The sequence below is a fragment of the Rhyacophila brunnea genome, unplaced genomic scaffold, assembly GCF_057557595.1.
Source record: "Rhyacophila brunnea isolate RB1 unplaced genomic scaffold, BYU_Rbru_1.0 scaffold_23, whole genome shotgun sequence".
NCBI classification, from domain to species: domain Eukaryota; kingdom Metazoa; phylum Arthropoda; class Insecta; order Trichoptera; family Rhyacophilidae; genus Rhyacophila; species Rhyacophila brunnea.
The window spans coordinates 2,257,698-2,279,323 of record NW_028232893.1 but is presented as its reverse complement, the minus strand read 5'-3'; the positions used below and the strand labels follow the sequence as shown (position 1 = coordinate 2,279,323).

The window sequence follows — 21,626 nt, the reverse complement described above, 5'->3', positions numbered from 1 at the left end:
GAATAAAAAATAAATGTGTGTGGTGACTGTATGTTAATAATTATTTTTAGGCACTCATGATATAAATTATTTCGTCCATTGGCTTTACATAAATAATGGTAGGTACTACCTACCTATTGTTTCACTAGTTGTATAAAAGTAAAATTGCGCAATAAGTACCTATTATTTTTAATATGTTGGTCCTAAACATTAAAAATAAATACTATTCATTATTAATGTTTTTTGGATAGCACATGAAATAAAAATGTAGGTAGATATGCATTTCAACATCCTTCGTATGTTTAATTCTCGGACAATTTCAGGTTAAAAAGTTATTAATATATTATTAAGTTTATATTGTGGTAACCACATAATTGAAAATGTCACCATCATATTGGTTTCAATACTTTCTCCCAAACAGTTGATTAACAAATTGAATTTAGTAACATTTACGTACCTACCTATATTAGAAGATATTATTTTTTGGTCACCCCATTCTGTCTTCACGTCGTCCGTGTTTATGATTTAAATTTAATTTAGAGACCATTTACATTTGACACAAGCATTGTCGGCGACCTTTGTATATTGCTAGTAGACCAACAATTCAGGACCACATATAAAAAAATCATATTTTCAATTCTCAAGGGCAATTCTGTAGAGCTTACCCTTAACTCATTTCTATATATGAATCATCGAGTTTCAAAACCCATTCTGGACGATTTTCTACGAAAATGACCTTTGGATGCCATTTTATTCATTACCTTAAAATCTATCTAGTTATCCAGGTGAGAGTTTCAAATTGCATTAAATCTCGTCAGGAAATCATTTTAAATATTTGGGTCACTTACAAAAACCACTCCGTATGCAAACTGAGTTTCAAAGAGCATTTAAAGTATTATCGGCCAATCAGGAGTCGCGATTCATACAAAAATGCAATATGGCCGCAGTACTGAATCTACACTCGGTGAGGTAAATCGCTGTAATTTGCTGTTGATATTTGTCGTTTTCAATCGTATATAATGGATGATTATTTGATAAGTGTTATAAATTCTCTTCCTGGAACCTCAAGGAAGCGTTCAAGGAACCCAGATGCATGGAAACGTAGCATGCAATTCAAAGAAAGGTAAACACAATTTGACACTTCAATCCGTGTTTTCGCTGCATTTTTGGTGAATAATCCACAGGCGTCCCTGACTTTTTTTTATTAAGTTTAGATACTTTAATTTTTTGTGTTATTTTCTGATCTACAAAAAGAAACCCTTTTACTCCCGCCTGATATATGTGAAAACTCCGAAACGTTTTTTACCAAAAAATCATCGATTTAGTTCTTTTTAAATAAATAATTCTATACAATGTTTTAAAAAATTGAAACTTATATGAAATGTATAATTAAATTAAGTTTCAAATATTATTGGTGTTTAATTTCATAAAATGCATAAAAGTAGTCAAAATGAATTTATATTCTTTAAAATCACATGACGTGCCACTGGAATTTTAGCACTGTGTTATTTTAGCAAAGAGAGTAACAAAAACCACTCTGTTCTTAAAGGTGAGTTGCAAAATCCACTCTATTCGACAATGAGTTTCAAAAACCATTCTGCACAGTATTTAAACGAATATATTTTATGTTACAAGTTATCTGCATACAAATTAAAATGTTATATCACATTTGAAGACAGTTACAAAAAAAGAATACATTTAATGCTTCATGTGAATGCACAACCGGTTTTCATGATTTACTCGAAATTTGAAAAACCTTCCAGAGTGGTTTTTGAAACTCGATGATTCATATCTAAATCGAAAATTTAAAAAATGAGAATTTTAATGTGTCATATCACGATATCACTAACATGTATTAAGAATTTTTCACTCTATTTTTCATTGACTTACCATGTTCGATCCCAAGAAGACCATATCGGCCTCCACGAAGTGAAGGTTTTACTAACAGATTTTTGAGTTATGGATGTTAATCATTTGCTCAACCTATTAGAACCATACTTTGGGTCCTAACACACATAAGAAGACAACATGTGAATTTTCCAGACCCGGGACCCACAACATTATAAGCTTGACGTAACCACTTATATAATATTATATTAACATAGTTTGGGAAACCGCCCTATACAGTGTTTATAATAATATTATCGTCTGTAAATTGGAACCAAGTACAGTCGAACTTGGTTATTACGAGGAAGATGGGACTGACTGAATTTGCTCGTTATATCAAAAATTAGGTATTTTTAAATTCAATTCAATTCAATTCAATTCAATTCATTTATTTTTTAACATATTGTGGACATTACAAATTATAAGTTTAAGACGTTCACAACATGACATTTAGAAACAAAGATATATAAATATAACAGTATTACATAAAAAAAGAGATATATCAGTAGATGAATTAGATAGGTACAAGGAAGTACACCGGATGAGTTAAGCAGACCCTATTTTAAGATTTTATAAAACAACATCCACCTAAACTCATTCTCACGTAGGTGGAATATATCAACACCCGAAGCAATTTCGTTGAACATAGTTATCACTCTTCCAATTGGCATTACCAGTGGCAGGTTGGTTCTGCACCTTGGGAGAATAAACAACTGGTGGTCTCTATTTCTAAGATAGTTATCAGGGACACACAGGTCAACACTGCCCAGAATGGCAGAGTTCTCATTTATACCTTGTATAAGTCGAAAAAAATACGTAGCTAAATAAAGATTTCTTCTAAATTGCAGACTGCAGTATGTAAGCATGCCTAAGAGAAAGTCAGTTGGATAAAGCCACGGATAGTATCCATACAACCTCAAGTAAAGGAGTCTCAAGAATTTTTTCTGTACCCTCTCCACCATAAGGCCATACTTCAACTGGTGCGGTGCCCAAACAATAGACCCACTCTCAAGTCTGCTTCGAACTAAAGAATTAAATAAAAGTTTTAATACCGTAACATCTGAAAAGACCCGGGAAGTACGCATGACGAAGCCCAACATTTTAAGCGCTTTGTTACAAATGGTAACTATATGGCTAATAAATGTCAGTTTACTTTCAAACGTAATGCCAAGATCCCTTACAGATGATATTCGTGACAGAACTCTGCCATGCATCGAGTATTGGAAAAACAACACTTTTGAGGCTCTGGTAAACGATAAAAGATTGCATTTATCAATATTGAATTCTAGTTTGTTACGCCTGCCCCAATTTAATACATTATCTATATCAAGTTGGAGCTGACGACAATCGTCCAAGGTGACAACTTCCAAAAAGAGTTTCAAGTCATCAGCGAACAACAAAAACATAGCATTTTTTATTACCAATGCTATGTCATTCATAAAAATCGTGAACAGCAACGGCCCTAAGTTTGAGCCCTGGGGGACACCAGAAAATGTGTAAAAGGTCTGTGACTGATAAAGGCCGTACGATACGTATTGTTGACGGTTCCTAAAATAACTCCCGAATAGTTTCAAAAATCGATCCGACAATCCAATAAGTTGGAGTTTTTCCATCAGGATGTCATGATCGACCTTGTCAAATGCTTTCGAGAAGTCATTGTAAGAACAGTCAACCTGGTGGCCTCTATCCAGTGCCGATGACACATAATCGGTAAATACCATCAGGTTAGTTTCCGTTGATCGGCCTGCTCTAAATCCATGCTGTTCATTTATTATGAATGACTCAATTTTTGGATAAATCATGTTGTGCATAATCATCTCAAGAACTTTTGCTGGTGCAGAGAGAACAGCTACCGGCCTGTAATTCTCCACTGATGACTCTGTACCACTCTTATGGATTGGAGTAACCTTCGACATCTTCCACGTTTCTGGGAAGATACCTGTCTCCATTGCGAGATTAAATATATATGAAAGCGGGCCTTTAACGAAGTCAATACAACCCTTTAAAAAAAATAATCAGGTCCCAAAGAGCGAGTATTCTTCAGTTTTTTAATAAACTGAAGTACATAGCCCTCATTAATTGAAAAAATATCGACGGATTGGGCACCACATGACGGTTTTCCTGACGTTGAGGCAACATCCAGATTTGGAATACTACTTGCGTAGACAGACTTGAAATGACCAGCAAATGCTTCTGCCACTCCATGTCCGGTCACCTCTTCGCCCTTCCAACTCATCCTATCAGTAAACCCACCATCCCTTCTTAACGATTTTACGTAATTCCAAAACAATTTAGGATTTTCGCGAATGGAATCTCCTACCGTTTCCATATATATTCGATAGGCCCGTCGAACAGCTTGTCTCACTTTCGAACGATAGATGCTAAACATGATATAGTCAGTCTGATCATGCCCAGCCTTCCATACTGTATGATAGTTATGCTTGACCTTAATGTCCCCAATAATCTCCCGAGAAAACCACCTCGGTTATCGCCTTCCACCACGACATGGCGACTTCCTCGAAAAACATTGATCAAAAATATTATACACAATATTGTAAAAACATTGTACCGCCTCATTCACATCACAAATTTCGAGCAACTCACTCCAGTCCACTTCACGCATCAATGAGTAAAGTAGCTTGAAGTTTCCGCCTTCAAACCTCCACCCGCCGAATTGGTTGGTTTTGTAAGAGGGAATTGGAGTCTGAAGCGGACGAGTCGACCGAAACCTGAGCAGAAAAACTAAAGTTGGATGATACACATCTTCGCGTACAAGAGGAGATGTGCATCGTGAAAGCGATAAGTCGATATTGCTAAATACCCTATCCAAAAGTCCATTGCTAGAGTTAGAGACATCATTGTGCTGAGAAAATCCAAAAACAGAAGATAGAAATTCAAGGTCATCGCTGACTCTTTTACCACTACGTGCTGAGTTTAGATTAAAATCTCCCATTACAATAATCTTTCTATCTCCAATTAAGTTGATATTAGATAGCATACTCTCAATAAAACACTTATACACCTCCAAGTCACTTGCTGGTGGAAAATAAATGACGCAAACGTAAATAGTGTCTCCGTCGTAGGTCAGTTTCACCCAAAGGTCCTCATTTTGAGTCTCCAAAGCACGGAAACGTTCGGCCTGTAACCCTTCCATACTTCTAACCCCCACCCTGCCTGTGGCCTGCGCCGGAGTCTCGATCCCTCCTAAATGAGCAGTCACATAATACCAGAAGGTTGGAGCAGACCCTTTTTTGAGTTGCTCCGCTCCCGTGACCTAATACTTGCTCCAGCTCCGCTCCGGGTAAAAATTAATCGGTTTTATATGTATTAAAAAAAATAAAAAATAAGTACCTATGTAGTTTTAAATTAAGGTTTATTATTAGTCATCTTCATTAAAAATTTTATTTAACAGAATTTTCGGCAGCAAATTGTTTTTCATTATCTGTCTTCCGTCAAAAAAGTGAGGTTATTTATCACTAGGTAGTGTTGGCGTATTTCAGTGTTCCAAAGTGTCAAATATAATGTTTCCAATGGATTTTAAAACGAAAGTTTGAATAATAAAAAAACACCCGGAGCAGTAGAGCACTACAAATTTTCGGTGCTCAAGCTACGCTCCTTCTCCGGGTAAAACCCTCTTGCTCCGAGCTCCGCTCCAACGCTCTGCATAATACAAAAAGTCGCAGTTCAAACAAAAATACACAATTAGAGTTTTTTCCCTGACACAAGCATGGCATTCATAAACTACAAAAGTTGTTTATTGTAATGAACGCTGGCAGGTACCTACTGACTTCAGCTTGGATTTTTTACATGAAATTTCAACCATATGCGTGGATACTTTTTCAATATTGTCGGCGAAAACACCAATTAGGTACTTAAGACACTTAACTAGTCACGAGCCTAATATGTACTACAAGGTTCTAAGCGTTTGTCCTTGAGAAAACAAACCCAAAAATGAAGTAGTTTTCTAAGCTGCCACATTGTTACTTTTGTTTTATCAACGACAAACACTTAGAACCTTGTAGTTCTCTACTCACGTAGTGTCATAAACATAATCCGATCCCAGCGGCATCGGTCTACTGTTGGATTTTATTGCTTAAGGTCGAAAATGTTTTTAAACAAGAAAATTTTTGACGACGTTCTTGCTCGGTAAATCCGATAAGTAACTCGTTATAAAAGTGAATAAATGTGTGGAGAAAATCATAAACTAAAATGTCAACGAATGTTTCCTCATTACATCCGAGATCTCGCTATGGTTGGTTTACGCAGCACATATTTTTATTTGGTACTCGAGCGTAAAGCGCAGTGAGACACGCTCCATCTGGACATGGCCTAAGTATAATATGAAAGTGAGTCAAAAAAGAGACTTCTCGGACCTCTAATTTTTATAAAAACTCTCAGGATTATGAAGCGTATTTTTTTGTTCCACACAAAAATATCATAAATGTCAAACTGAAAGTGGCTTCAATGATTTTTATAAGGCAACCATAGAAGAAGAACCATGCGAAAGAAGGTTCAACACCTTTGGTCTATTTTAGTCGATTGTAATATACTTCATAGATTACTACAAACTCATGCTAACCAATAAAAAAAATACAAATTAATTGAAATCATTTTTCAGCTTTATTGTCACCTATGTATATAAAAAAACATTTCATCTTACATAAAAAGTGAAAATAAAATTTCAATCTTTATTGATAAAAAAATTACCAACAGTTAAACTGATAAAAAATATTAAATTAAATGCAGAGTTATGAAAACTTCAAGTGTTATTCTTCTCCTTTTTTGATTTCTTTTTTACGCTCGACTCATCAGATTTATTTTTCTTCGATTTCTCTTCTTTTTCAGGTTCTTCATCAACATATTGATCTTCTCCGATCATGTCCACGTCTATATTCGACGAAAGCAAATTACTGAAAGAAACGTGTTCCAATCCTTCGGACGACGCCTCTATTCTCAATTTTTTGGCGTCCTTTTTAGATATTTCTTTCGCCTTCCTTTTGGCGGGGTTTTTATCTTTTGATTTGACATTTTCTTTACCATTCTCGACATGTCCGTTCATTTTGTTCTTCTTTGACTTTTTAGTCTCCGGTTGGAGTTTTGAATCGCTGTCCAGACTGCTGTTGTGCCCTGAGTCTATGGATTCTTTCTTCACGGCTTGCTGGAGTTGTATTTTATTCTTAATCTTCTCCAAACCGAAAACGTTACAGAATTTAAAGTAATCTTGTGTATTTTTCAGTTTCAAACATTGCCTACAGCTCTGTACGACGGGTTGTAATTGATTCCACGGCATACTATCATTCGAACCTTTAACTGATGAATGATACGATTTAATAGTAAGTAACAACTTCATCAGAACGGAAAAAAATCTTTCATTCACTTCCAAGTCACCGTTAAAACTTTCCAATATACAATTAGATAGTTTCTCTTCGACCGGTGATAGTTTATTCGAAATATCTTCAGCCGTTTCAGTTTGCAGACTTCTTTTTAAATTCTTATAAAACATATTCACCATTTCCAGCGCTTCATTTTTTCTAAACTGCCTTACGTTAGCGTCGAACGCATGGTCAAGTATAACGGGTAGAAGGCTCCAGTTTCCGACCCAATTCAACTGCAATACATCATGAAACAGAATCACCGGTAATAAACAATCCCGTTTTGTAAAGAACGTAACTAACGCTTCTTTGTATATTTCGATAACCGGCCCAGCGTCGTTTCGATGTTTCTTCTTCTTTTTACCCGGCGTTTCCGCAGATTTAATTTTCTGCGAACACCTAGCGATGAAAGTGCTGCACTTTGACACGACATCTCCTAAAGCCTGGAAAACAAACTGCGTTCGATCACCTCTACTCGTCACAGCTTTCAAATAATCTGCCAAAATTTCCATAGTCACACCGTCGGAAGATGAAAACGACCTGACACCCGTGAGACTCTTCAAACATCTCCTGACTTTAACTTCGAGCTGTTTTTGTTCCGATTCTTTTATGCTAAACTCGAGACATCTCGATAACGGTGAAAGCATACCGAGGCACAACTCCATAGATGGTTCTTTTTCAAGATACGTATCGACAAGATCTAAAACTCTCATTCGGAAATCCATCAAGAGCTTATCATTTTTTTTATCTTTTTTAGACTTCTTCCCTTTAGACTTTTTTAACATTTTAAAAGCATTAGAAAGCGCTTGGTCCAATCTTTTGCCTTCCTCTTCACCGATATTATCCGCATCAATACTTTCCGTGTCGGTTTCCGGGGCCGCAGACCCGAGAGCCTTTTGAACGGCCATTCGCAACTGATCGTTAACCGTAGTATTATCTTCATCCTCGTCATTATCTGATGACATATCTTCATCATCGTTGCTTCCGTCATCATCGCTTACGTCACCGTTTTGTTGGACGCCGTCATCATTCGGGTCATCGCCATCACTATCATTATCTTCATCATCGCTGGACTGATCGCCGCGGTATGACAACGGATTTACATCACTATCCGGATCTAAAACCGAAACGATTTGACCGATCGCGGACGGAGTAAGATATTCACACAACAGCCTAAACACGCACTGCACGACATTACGGAGTAATACAGAATCTCTAGATAAGAAATTTAAGAATACGTCAACCAAAACTTCAATCCATTCGGGTTCCTCTTCGACGATCTCTCCTTCGACGAGTTCTTGTGTAATTTTTATAGTTTTACCGGATTTGTGATCTTTTATATAATGTTCGTAACAGCTTTGCACTTCTTGCAGCGAATTCTGCGCCATTTCTTCGCTCATAATATCAGAAAACAAAAACAATCCACTGTGTAAAGAGAGTATTTGGAATACTGTATTAGCTTTCGAGTTGTCGCTTGACTCTACAAGTTGTTTGGTGAAGTCTCGCATGGATTTCCAGCTTTCTAGTGTCTTCTGAGGAAACGGCTTGGTGAGTCTCTTCAAGTTGTCTTCGTTGGATATGTTCTCGTCGATATAATCCACCAGGGAAGTGAGTACTTTGAGGAGCGTCTCCAATTTTGGCAGTCGGAAGTTCAGGCAACGGAAAAAGCATTTCTTGACAGCGGCTGGAAGAAAAGATAATAACATTTTTATAAAACTAGGACTATCATTACTAAAACATTCCGAATTTAAACAACACTAATATTTCAAAGGTAGATAAGAATCGTTTGGCAAGTGGACAACCGCTGGATAAATAATGACTCAAAACAGAAATGAAACCAGCTTGTCCTATCAGGGGATTTATCCAGACTGATGATCATGAAGGACTTGAACACACATCTTTCGTTCACCAGGTGAGTGTTCTAGCTTCTGAGCTATCAACTCAAGTATTGAGATTTTCAAGAGAATTTTCATGACTCAAGATTTTGTCTAATACAGTGGTTCCCAAAGTTGACTGGGCTCCGACCCATCTAACAAAAATTTCCAATCTTGGGACCCACCTCTTAGCTGTCTTAGAGAAAAGAGGGCATAAATATTGGTAATGCTCAGATTCCCTAGTGGAGCAGGAGTTGTGGAACTACTTAATGCTGTCTTATTTGTTCTAATTGAAATAAAAAAAAATATTTTTTATAAGCGTTACCAATATGAATGAAAGACTGTTGAAATAATAAACACAACTTAAATAAAAAAAAATATTACTTAAATACCTACACCTGCAAGAAAGTTATTTCAATGGGAAGGATGTATTTGTTTCTTATTTTTCTTCATTACAGTTTTAGCATCAACTTCAACTTTAGTTACTTTTAATCGCAGTGAGTTTGATATATCCAATTTATTTCGGTGTTTAGTTTTAATGTTAACCATAGCCGAAAATCCGCCCTCACATAGATATGAGGTAGTAAAGAGGAGGATGACTTTCATAGCTTCATCGAACAGGCAAGGATAATTATCAGCAACTGAGAGCTAGAATTTCGATTCTGTTTACGATTGAAACTATTTTTCAGTGACGTATCTTCTGATAAATCACTGAGTTCTTCACTTGCTTTTGTTGACATACTAGTTGGTTTAGTTTATTACAATTTTTAGGAATTATAAATAGCTGAATGAAATATCAAATTTATCACTTCCTATTTTTTTTTCATGTATACGGTGGCTAGGGCCCACTCAATATTCGCTCGCGACCCATAGTTTGGGAAACCATGGTCTAATACATACCGTCACCTCAATACTACAACTAGATAACTTGTTTTGTGCTAGATGTTTTACTGTTTTTGAGATAGCTATTGAATATGATTCTACATTTCCTTCTCTACGTCATAAGTTAATAGAAACTGTATTAATTTTGTGTTTGAAAATATTAGATAACTTTAAAACCATAAATGCATTAAATAAATAAAATAATATATCTACAATATTTTTTCAAACAATTGAACATTATTTAATCGTTCCCAATTAGACAAGCACAATTTTCCATTTATATTGTAAATAATAATTATTATAGCCTAGCTAGATTTATGTTAATCAAGTAAAGTTTAAATTTCATTTTCCCAACAATGACCAAATAAGAGTTATCTAGTTGTAGTATTGAGGTGACGATACGATTTAAAAGGTGTTTCAAATTCAGATACCATCTTTGTAATTTAAATTTAGTTAATAAATTGATTCATAGACAATTTTTTTTAATATGTAGATATGTTTCTGAGGCGTTTTCACACTATGTATTGTCAATCAAGAATGCTACATTTTTAAATCTTGTGCATGTTATTTGATGTTTTTAGTTTACCTGCCAATTCAGAACTGACACTAGCAGAATCCTCGTGCCCGGTCGACTTAAACAGACTGATGTGCAGCAAAAACTGCATATTCTTGATCCGCCATTTTGTATTCGCCTCCGACGCCTTATGTGTTACAAGCTGCGTCAGCATTTCAGCCGCGCGCAATCTCTCCGTATTAGTCCACGGCCTCTCCGACATATTAACGGAAATCTTTTTACTCTCATTGGCGACAACCTTCTTCAAAATACCGGCTAACTCTTTGAGACCTTCCAAATTTAAATCTTCTGTCAACAACCTGACAACTTTTGTATTCGTAATCTCGCAGAACATTATATCGCCTGGTTGAAATAATAGTTTATTCAGCGTTTGTACTTTGGTTTCTATGGCAACAGTATCTTTCTTTAAAGCATTGACGAGTGATTCTAAGACTTCTTTAGCTTTGAGTATGACCTCTCGTCCCTCGACACCGTCTTCCGCATATCGATGCCTCGCTTTGAATTTCTTCCCCAAGTTGGCAGACTTGAATCCCCTGAACCATTCCAGTATGCACGGAATAAATCGGTCACTTAGCAATTCTGGAATTACGTGTGTGTTATCAGTTATGTTTTTGAATACGGCGTCAAGTATTTTCAATGCGATTATGACACGATTCTGATTTCTAATGCTCAGCTTGGTTTCTAGACCATTTCTCCAGAAGGTAACAAGATGTTGTGAAGAAGCAATCTCTTTTCCGAACGCTTCGTAAACTGGATGATTTACGGAAGCGTATTCTGGAGCGTTCTGTAATAAACAATAATGTAATATTAATTTATTTTAGGAAATCATGATGCAAATACAAATGGATGAAAGAATCCCCTAGCTGCTTCCACTAATTTGGGTCGTTAGTTATTTACTGCCACCAGTGGCGAAGGGTGGAGGTAGGCTGTTAAGGTGATGTCTTTACCTACCAGAGGCAGCTAGCGGAAAAATACGAAGCTTGCAATTTGAGACATTTTTTTGATAATCTACAATTTCAACTGTGTTAATTAATCTCGGATGTAATGAGGAAATAGTCGTTGACATTTTTTTTTCCGACCATGTCCGATCCTAATAGGATTGTATGGGCCTCCACAGAGTAGAGGTTTTTATTAACAGATTTTGTTTTTATGAGGAATGGATGTCAGCCACTTGCTCAACCTATTAGGTCCATACCCTGACTCACACACAAATTGAAAATCAATATGTGTACTTGCCAGACCCAGGATTCGAACCTGGGACCCACGGCGTTTTAGGTTTATGATTTTCTCCATATCTACATTTATTCACGTTTATAACGAGCTACTTCTCGGGTATACCGAGCAAAACTGTTAATGTGTCGATCATTTAAAAACAACTTTTTCGACCCTAAGCAATAAAATCCGACCGGGCAGTTAACTAGACCGATGCCGCCGGGATTGAATTACGTTTATGACACTAGTGAAGTGTCTAAGTACCTAATTGCATGTAAAAAATCTAAGCTTTGTGAAATCAGTAGGTACCTACCAGCGCCGGCAGCTCAGCACTTCATTACAATAAACAACTTCTTTTGTAGTTTATGAATGCCATGCTTGTTTCGGGAATTTTTACGATGGTTTTCAGATTTTTTATATTCTAAGCTTTAATAGAACATGGCGCGAAAAATGTTATATAACGATATAATGAGTAATGCTTATAACGAGCAAATTCAGTCGGCCCCATCTTCCTCGTAATAACCAAGTTCGACTGTATTTGATTTTTTTATTTACAAAATATTGATCACTAATCCTTTCGATGCGCACCAACTGTTTCAAAACTTATTACATAATTAACTATGGCAACATCTGATTTCAATTAATTTAGGGCATGTTTAATTGCTTATCGCAACATAACACTACATTCATTTGCGCATGTTTACATGTCCTGCACAGTGTACAGGTTACGGAGCAATAAAATCGTATCAAAGTTATAAATTACCATAAGTTTGTCGCATATAATTGTGACCGTCTCTTCGCACAGCAGCGTTGGAAAGCCGAGTTTCTTTTTGAGAACTTTCTTGGTGATGCTTGGGTAACGGCCCGACAGAACAAGGAGGCAGTACAGTGAGTCCAGGTTGTGCTCAAGCAGTGGTTTACCGAGCATCTCTTGGAGCTGTGGCCACAGGGCGTCGCGGATTTGTTGTTCTTCGGCCTGCAAAAATGTTTTTTTACAAATATAGGTACACCCGATCCTCTTTTTGCACAATTTCGAAATAGCACGGTTTAAAAAAAGTACTGATTATTTTTTATTTACACTGATTTTTTGGTTTAACACGGTTTAAAAAAAGTAAAACGAATAAAAATATGTATGTACATATTTATCAAAAAATTGCGTTGCAATGGACCACACACAACTGGTGCATATGTTACACTGAATGTGCGAAATTGACTATTACATGAAATGGGCAAAATTTTGGCTAATTCATGTAATAGTCAAGCCTCAAGTCAAGTTAATAGTTATTCATCAATTAGGTAAATTTTCTGCTGAGTACATGAATTTGCCAGGGTATGGAATTCTTGAACTGTCAACATGACAGAAGAAAAAGTAAATTTAATACGGATGGTTTTATTAGTTATAATTGGACATAATATAATATTATTATTATTATGTTAGGTTTTGTAATTCTGAATTAAATTATTCAACTGAATGTCCATTTTGAGGTTAGCTATCAAGTGTCAACAAACTATCACAAACATTCAATCGACCGTTGCACGTTTGATACCCAAGCACGAATCAAATCGCGAAAATACTTTTCAATAAAATTCTTCCGCTATCATATTATAGTTCTAGATTTTTTTTGCGCATAGTAAATGGATATGAACGTCATTGTAGTATTGATTGGTATATTTTTATATTATAATCAATGACATTTGACACATTTGTTTAGTTTGATTAGTTGCAAAAAACACCACCGGAGCGCGATTATCTATTTTGACCATAGATAATTATATATGTACATTTTGACCAATGCATGAGCAATTGATACATTTAGTTTAGTTGCAAAAAATACCACTGTAGCGCTACTATCTAATTTGTCCAATACATGAACTAGGCAGAAAATTTACTGCCGAATTCACGCACTCTTCAGATATTTTGTCTAATTCATGAATAAGGCAATGGGCTTGCATTTTTCCTGATTTAGGCAAAATTTTGCCGATTTCATGTAATATTCAATTTTGCACATTCGGCGTAACACATACATAATATCGTCGGTCCCTATTAAAAAAGTCGGATCTGAAATTTTGTCATTTTCGGATTATTACGTAAAAGTTATTTAAACACTTTAAACATTTATACCACAATCACAGTTTTTTTTGTTTGTTTGAAAAATTTCGAGATACTCAAGTTAAAAATGACGGATCTACCGAGAGTGTCCGAATAACAATGTCGGTTCTTACCAACCGACATTGTTGGCTGGTCGTGGGTGAGCAAGATGCCTCGGATCTGACAGTTGCTGCTATGTTCACCGGACAGACGGATGTTTTTATAAACGTTTAGAAAAGTTTCTATAACCCGTATTTTTATTCATTATGGCAAGCAATGGGTCACAAAGGATATTTGATGAAACATCTTTGATTGCTCGTACTGAAAAATACCATTTTGCAGATCCGACTTTTTTAATAGGCACTGACGATATGTTGTCACTGGATGCTGCCCAGACATACATATTTCTCTATACTAAATTTAATTTAAATCGAAAACTATGTATTTTTATATATTTTTATTTTTGAGTTCAAGAATTTCATATTTTGGGTTGATTTTAAGTAATGGAACCTATCTATCTACCATTTTTGTATGGGCACCTTATCTTATTTTACACGGTTTTGTTTTGCACGGTAGTCTCTGGAACGTATCCCCCGTGCAAAAAGAGGATCGGGTGTACTTCCAAATAAAGAAGCTATTTGATGAGCATGTTGTAACTATATTTGGATATACCTCAAGGAAATCCTTTTAGAATTCAACTAAATTCGTATCACGATAAGATGCTTTTGTTTCCACGTTCTCTTCCAAATCTATTCATTCAAACTGCATATTTACGAGAACACCACTTCGCCCATCCGCATACACAAATATCAAAATATCTGACCGTTCATTCTTGCCAGAGGATATTTAATTTCAAATGTAATTTTTAATATTCGACATATCAAATGATTTTAAATTTGAATAAAAAGATGAACATGACTCTCGTGGGACACATCAAAAAGTCATGCGGGACACACTTTGTGAACCCCTGCTCTATAGTCATCAATAAAATCCTCACCGTGTTTATAAAGTCCACGACAAATGTATAAGCCGCGAGACCGAGGTACGTCTTCTTGGCAGCAGCCGTAAAGAGAGCGGTCAGCAGAGCAGTCTGCTCTTCCGGGCTTCCGCGGAGAAACAATCCTGAACGCAGTGCAGCCCCACAAGCCAGAACGTGGCCGGTGCATGTCTCACCAGTCTCCTGGAAATGTCATTAAAACACAATGAATAATGGTGTAAATAAGATAAATACTGCTGCTATAATGCTGATATTTTCGAAGAGAGACACATCTGAGGTGTTTCTCACATTACGTCGATAAATGGCAATCAACTCTTGTATTTTAAGTAAACGTAAGTCAAGGTTACTACTGTCTATCCACCAGTGGCAAAGGGTGTAGGTAGGCTGTAAAGATCCGCCATAAATAGTTCACATTAAACTTTGTTAGTCATACGTATTTGTCTTTATTGAACTAAGATTACAATTTACGGATGATATTGGTTAGTTTTTAGTAAGTTCATATATGTTTTCATTGAAATGAGACTACAATTTACACAATATGGTGTTGATTAGTTGATAAAATTCAATTAAACCCTGCGAAACCAAGCCATAATAGATAACAGTCAAAAAATAATCGTCCATCTATAAAATATCTAAAATTATGCAATTAAATCATACATAATTTTGGATAATTTATATAGAATAATATTTTTACCTATTATAGTTTGGTTTAGGTAGTGCCTAATTAATTTAATAAAAAAATGAACCAATAATATTTGTAATATGTATTTTTAATCTAATGAAAACAATTTAAGTATGAATGAAACAGTGTGCACAATTTTGTCGTATCGTACAAAGTACACCAAAACTATTATGGTTTGGTAAGGCAGGGTTTCTTTGATTTTTAAAAACTAACCAATACCATCTGTAAATTGCAGCCTTAGTTCAATAAAAACAAATATGTATGATTAACAGATAATGTGCACTATTTATGGCATATTTTAACAGCCTACCTCAACCCTTCGCTACTGCTATCTGCCATCATTTTCAGAACACTATAAATCAAAAATATAAACTGTTAAAATTAAAATCATATTGAAGTTTGCAAAATATTATGTCGTATTGACAAATAATAATGTCGATATTAGATACCGTCAAATGGGGCGACATTGAAATCGAGGGGCTACATTGATACTTTGAAAATGATTTTGAAATTGGCAACACAGTACCCACCGGAACGGTATAATTATAAGTTACCGGTCTATTTTAAAAGACATATCTATGGTCTACCTGTCAAACTACAATTACGGTTAAGTGTCCGATTTGTTGTATATCGGAATCCGTAAACATCAAGGTGAATTTGGTGTCTTATTTGAAGAGCTATAAAATGTGAGTACCTTTTTATTATCATCGTAGTAATCCAATGATTATTTAAATACTATAGTTCTTTTTCATATTTTAAATTCAAATTTATTGAGGTGAAGTAGACTTTTGTGTAACATTTAGAGCAGGGGGGGGGGGTAAACTGCGGCCCGCCGGGTATTTTTTTGCGGCCCGCCATCATTAATTGTACTTCTGATTACGAATAACTTTTTTATAATTTTTTAAGAAATATTGACAATAGATTAAAATTTGAAGAATTTGTTGTTTCGTAAATGTGTTATCTCAGTAGGTACGTCTTCCTTGCGTCTCGTCTCACACTATGTAACCAATATTTTCGACGTTGAACATCGTGACATATTTAAATACTTTTAACTCCGCGTTGCAAGGAAAAAAAATATATGCCCATGATATGGTAAAAAGTTTGATTGGATTTCAATTAAAACTCAAGTTAATCCTTCGACAAATATCGAATAACAACGTGGACCACTTTCCAACTTTGAAGTTGCTGAATATACCAGAATATAAATTTGAATAATATGGTAAAATTATTAAAGCTCTGAATGACGATTTTTCACAAAGATTTGGTGACTTCCAAAAAATTGAGACAAGTTTAGCAATAGTACGCAATCCATTTTCAATAGATATTGATAGTGTACCGCATGGCCCCCACAAGGGGGGAGCTGACAGGGCTCTAGCCTAGGGGCCCGGGCTCAGGGGGGGCCCAGCGTGACGGGTCGACCAGATAAATGAGATAAACACACATCTTAATTTTGCTCTAATAGCAAAAAAAAGTCGCCTGCGGCGCTAGCTTACTTCTAACTTATTACCATTTTAAAACATATAGTTGTTGGGACGTGTTGAGAAATACTGTGTTAAAAAATCGCTAAATTACAGTGAATTTTATTTGACCTCGAACACCATTTGAAAAACAATACTGGAGAGCGTCAGACTGCCTTTAACCATAGCGATAGGTAGGGGGCCCGCCCAAGACCCTGGCTTCGGGGCCCGCGTCAAGATGTGGGGGGCATGGTGTACCGACAGAGCTACAACTTAAGATTATTGATCTGCAGTGTGGCACTGATTTAAGAGAATTGCATCGTCGTGAAGAAATCTCCAAATTTTACAAAGCCCTTAATTCAGACAAATTCGACCAACTTAAAGATTATGCAAGAAAAATGTTCGTTATTTTTGGATCAACCTATATATGTGAACAAACATTTTCGATCATGAACCTCAATAAAAATTCTTTACGATCAAATATCTCCGATGCCCATTTACAAGCAGTTTTGAGAATATCAACTACAAAATTAACACCTGAATTTAAAAAATGTTAAAAAAAACAGTTTCGTTCTTCTAATTAATTTTTTTGTAATGTTTATTTTTCGTGATAATAAATAGTGTATATCTAAAAATGGTATTTTACTTGCGGCCCGCCACTCATTTTGAATTCTTGAATTTGGCCCTCCATCCAAAAAGTTTGCCCCCCCCTGATTTAGAGTATGGGGTGTCATTGATACGGGGTATCAAAGTCACCCCCACACCTAATACCTATATTGAAGATGGTGTAGTTGCTAAATTTTAAGAATATTCTTGTGATTTTTTTTAATTTCCATGTTTTTAATTTCAGAATAAGATGGTGCGACAGTACAAAAGAAAACTAGGTTCAAATTATTTTATTTTAAGTTTTATTGGCTATTTTGTAATATAATTTTGTTCTCGTATAAAAGATCTTTGTTGTTTACTATGTACTTTTTTGATAACATGATGAATAAATGCTATAATGCAAATCTGTACATTTTTTTGATTGAGAATACGTTTTCATATTTTTATTTTATTTAATGTAGCTTGTAACTCCTGAAAAAAAAATTGAAAAAAATAATGAAATATAGGGATGGGTTTGAAGTCCCACACATTAACTAATGAAAGCATAAAAAAAATAGGTAAGTATCAAAGTAGCCCCACCCCATGGTGTGACTTTGATAGGGTATTTTATTTTTTATTTCAATACATAATTGTTAAAATTTCAATTTAATATTATTATTCGGTTGGTATTTATAATGCAATATTTACATTATTTTTTCAGTCTATTCCTATAGTCGGTTTTCAAAATATCGTAAATATAAAATCAAAATCGATCAAAGTCACCCCACTTTACGGTACCATGTATTTTTTTTTTTTTAGAATTATTAATAACCATGCCCTTGCTTTTTCGTACAAGGTTGTTAGTAATTTGATCAGTTGCAAACACCCAGGCTTTGAGAAAAACACATAAATATTGTGTCCTGACCGGTAATCGAACCCAGAACTCTCGGGTGGAAGGCAAGCGCCTTACGCACTGCATCACGAGAGCCGGCTTGATATACCATGTAATAATACTTTGGACGCTGAAGACGCACCTGGCGCGTAATGACTAGGCGGCCGATCGATGTAATTAACGTGCATTTTAAAGGTAGTAATTAAAAAGTCATTATCTAATCAGCAGTGAATGAGTTAATTGTGGTACTACAATATTTTTTTTATGTGATGTTTTGGAAAGACAACTCTTCTAATCAATGAGATAAATTCTCAGAACAGATATAGAAATGCGGAAGCCAGTCGTCACAGAGCAAGAATTTTAAGCTATTTTTGATTGATGATTTAAAGACAGTCAGGTTGAAAAACACAACAAAGACAACGTCTACTGAACAGCGTTGCCTGACATCCCGCTTTTTAAGCAAAAATAGATTGCCCTGCGGAGGAGAGGTAAATTCACGATTGTCAACAAATACAAACAAGATATTTAGGTCCGACTAAAGAATGCGATGGATGCGTGATGGCGTAATGCACACGTGCCCTGTGCGGGTATTTGGCGCTGAAACCTTTTATTGATGTGATTACGACAAATTCTAAAAACTCGGCTGCACAGAAATGGCATTAGATATATACAGTGAGAGGTTTTGACATTCATATTATAATGCATTGCTGTGTGAAAGGCAAATGTGGCCTCTTTGGCCGCAATAATTAAATCATCGTGAATAGGATCGTCGTTTTTAAAAAATGTTGTAATAGATGAAGAGCTTGCCGCACAGCATGCAATCGAAAATACTGAGAAACATTGCTGGCACTATCATTACTGTCGGACCACAAAGCTTTTATATAAATGGCCAATTGTTTTGCAGTTCATTGATAAATTTGCCTTTTTTTTCCCGCATTTTAAACACAATTTTAAAACTTTTAGGTTAAGACGGTACTTCAGTGAAACGGCAAATAATTTTCAACTATAGGTGCGATGAAATTCCGGACTCACTGGCAATCGGAGAGTGAAAGTCTAGCTGTGAACACGTCAATTTGTTTTGTGATGGCGATGGGGGAATCAATTATTAAATCATGTAAAGATGACTAAAAAACGTTACCCATTTACTTGAAAAAGAAAACATGTCAATGAATATATTATTATTATTAGTAATAGAACAATAAACATAACGTTAAATGGACGCATGCTGACTTTTTATGACAAATTATGTTTTGTTCTGCACGCGTCATTTGCATAATCTGCGCGTCGCGTAGTGACGATCGTTTTAGACCGTGCCCCAGCTGAAGTATATCCTTAAAACCTGAACCATATTAACTCAATGCTTACGGGCCCTTTTAATTAATTTTGTAATTAATGTGTTAATTTGCATTTGAAAAGCAATTAGCAAAAACACAATTTTGTGCGGCCCGTAAGCATTGGGTTACTTAGATAAACTGTAGAGTACTTAGATAAACTGGTTACCTACATGTAAATTGCACGTAAAACATTTCACTGTGGCTCAGTTAGCCGTGAGTTTTCTTATCGGAAAGAGATGACCGAATACTATACGGTCTCCAATTTTATTAGATTCAATATTTCGAATCTATATAGAACATTAAGTCAATTTTCATAGATGATTTTGGCAAGATTCATGAATAATAATTCAAGAATGAAAACCTAACCTAACCTAACAAAGAATCGAGTATATCGGCTATTTTCAAAATATGTTTGCTGCTGGCTCCCTGTTAAGTGTAAACCGACAAGAACCGTGTTTTATTTAGACATGAATTTTATGTCAGTACTATACGACCCAAAGAGGTTGGACGGTCTTTAATATACGGCCATATTTCCGATACAACATTTCACGGTGAAGTGTGATACAGCGAACTGCATATGTACAAGTTTCCGGACACGAGATAAACTATGCGCTGTTGCGTCACCTTACTAAAATGTAATTACACTGCAAAAGTTAGTGCAAAGTGTCGCTGGCCGGAAAACACAGCGCACCACACCTTTCCCCGCCGTTTCATCACATATATGCTACGGTCAATCATGACAATTTATTATTGACAATCATTCATACGCGGAACAGCTGGGACAAAATGCCAAGCCGGCCTGGATCAATGTGTGAAACCGGGACAATCCGGGTCAATGTGTGGTAAGCCTAAGTATGAGCATGGTGGTGTGCTATCGATTTGTCGATATTAGGTTCTGTTTCGTATTGCCCCCGCCCCAGATTCCTCTTGCGCTCACTTTGGATAACCATACTCAATCTTAACTAACTTCGTGTTATATTTATCGGTAATGTTATAAGTATTATCAATTGGCCACTGGATAATATAAAAGTAATCAGTTGAAACATTAATTACAAATGAATTTCATGAAACATAATCGTAAGCTATTGATAAATTACTCACCCCTTTCGATACACCGGATATTTGTAATTCTTTATTCAAAATTTCAATAAGTGAAGTGATTGTCACGTCAGATTTGCCTGTCAAATAAACTGTCAAAGTCGTGAAGTACCCTTGTCGTGCGCTTGACTTATTGGAAGCAATACCACGGATCATTCGAGTCAATGCATATTTTGATTCTTTTTGTGTCTGTAACATAAAATTTAAGAGATATAGCATGATATATTAATTTATACACGAAGAATGACAGTAAACACATGGTAAAACTAACCTCTTCCGAATCCTCGTTAGTTAACAGATATCCTAGGAGTTTGATACTGCCGCTAAGTCTAGTTTGCTCAGAATTGTTGGCTAATTGCGTGAATGAATCCAGAACTGTTGGCTTAATTGAGTGTTTAATCTTTTCTGGTTTTTCTTCGGCTTCGCCGCCAGTAGAATTTTCATCTTCGACAGCCATGCTTGCAGTTTCACACATGACAATAATTGACAATAATTTCAATTTGACAACCATACAGTGTTGCCATTTTTTCAAAGTGGAATTATAGTACAGAGCCTCCAAAGTTATAGTATTTGGGGGAAATATATAGTACGCGTTGTCATCTGTTGAAAATGTATAGGTTTTTTGTTTCTCAGAAAAAAAATAACGGTACCTCTTCCGACTAAAAATGCTTACCGAAGAATTTAAGAAATTTCATTTTAAACCAAAGTCAAG

The 21,626-nt window shown here is 35.7% G+C and overlaps 2 protein-coding genes across 2 annotated transcripts in view; both read right to left on the bottom strand.

Annotated features, from left to right (window-relative positions):
• The window catches only part of wkd (TBC1 domain family member whacked), a 422,625-nt gene that overhangs the window by 335,181 nt on the left and 65,818 nt on the right, over nt 1-21,626 (bottom strand). The window lies entirely within an intron of this gene.
• Mybbp1A (MYB binding protein 1a) lies at nt 6,468-21,395 on the bottom strand. The gene is made up of 6 exons (XM_085950415.1): nt 21,186-21,395; nt 20,918-21,103; nt 14,867-15,049; nt 12,544-12,756; nt 10,581-11,352; nt 6,468-8,922 (listed from the first exon to the last, which is right to left on the bottom strand). The coding sequence occupies exons 1-6, from the start codon at nt 21,387-21,389 to the stop codon at nt 6,626-6,628; spliced, it is 3,855 nt and encodes a 1,284-aa protein (XP_085806541.1). The 5' UTR covers nt 21,390-21,395; the 3' UTR covers nt 6,468-6,625.

What these genes read in the sequence shown, in the direction of transcription:
- Mybbp1A (XM_085950415.1), bottom strand. Translation starts at nt 21,389, where the DNA reads ATGTGTGAAACTGCAAGCATGGCTGTCGAAGATGAAAATTCTACTGGC. An exon ending in TTATATGCGACAAACTTATG is followed by an intron (nt 11,353 to 12,543) that starts GTAATTTATAAC and finishes TGTTTATTACAG; the next exon opens with AACGCTCCAGAATACGCTTC. An exon ending in TGTCAGTTCTGAATTGGCAG is followed by an intron (nt 8,923 to 10,580) that starts GTAAACTAAAAA and finishes CTTTTCTTCCAG; the next exon opens with CCGCTGTCAAGAAATGCTTT.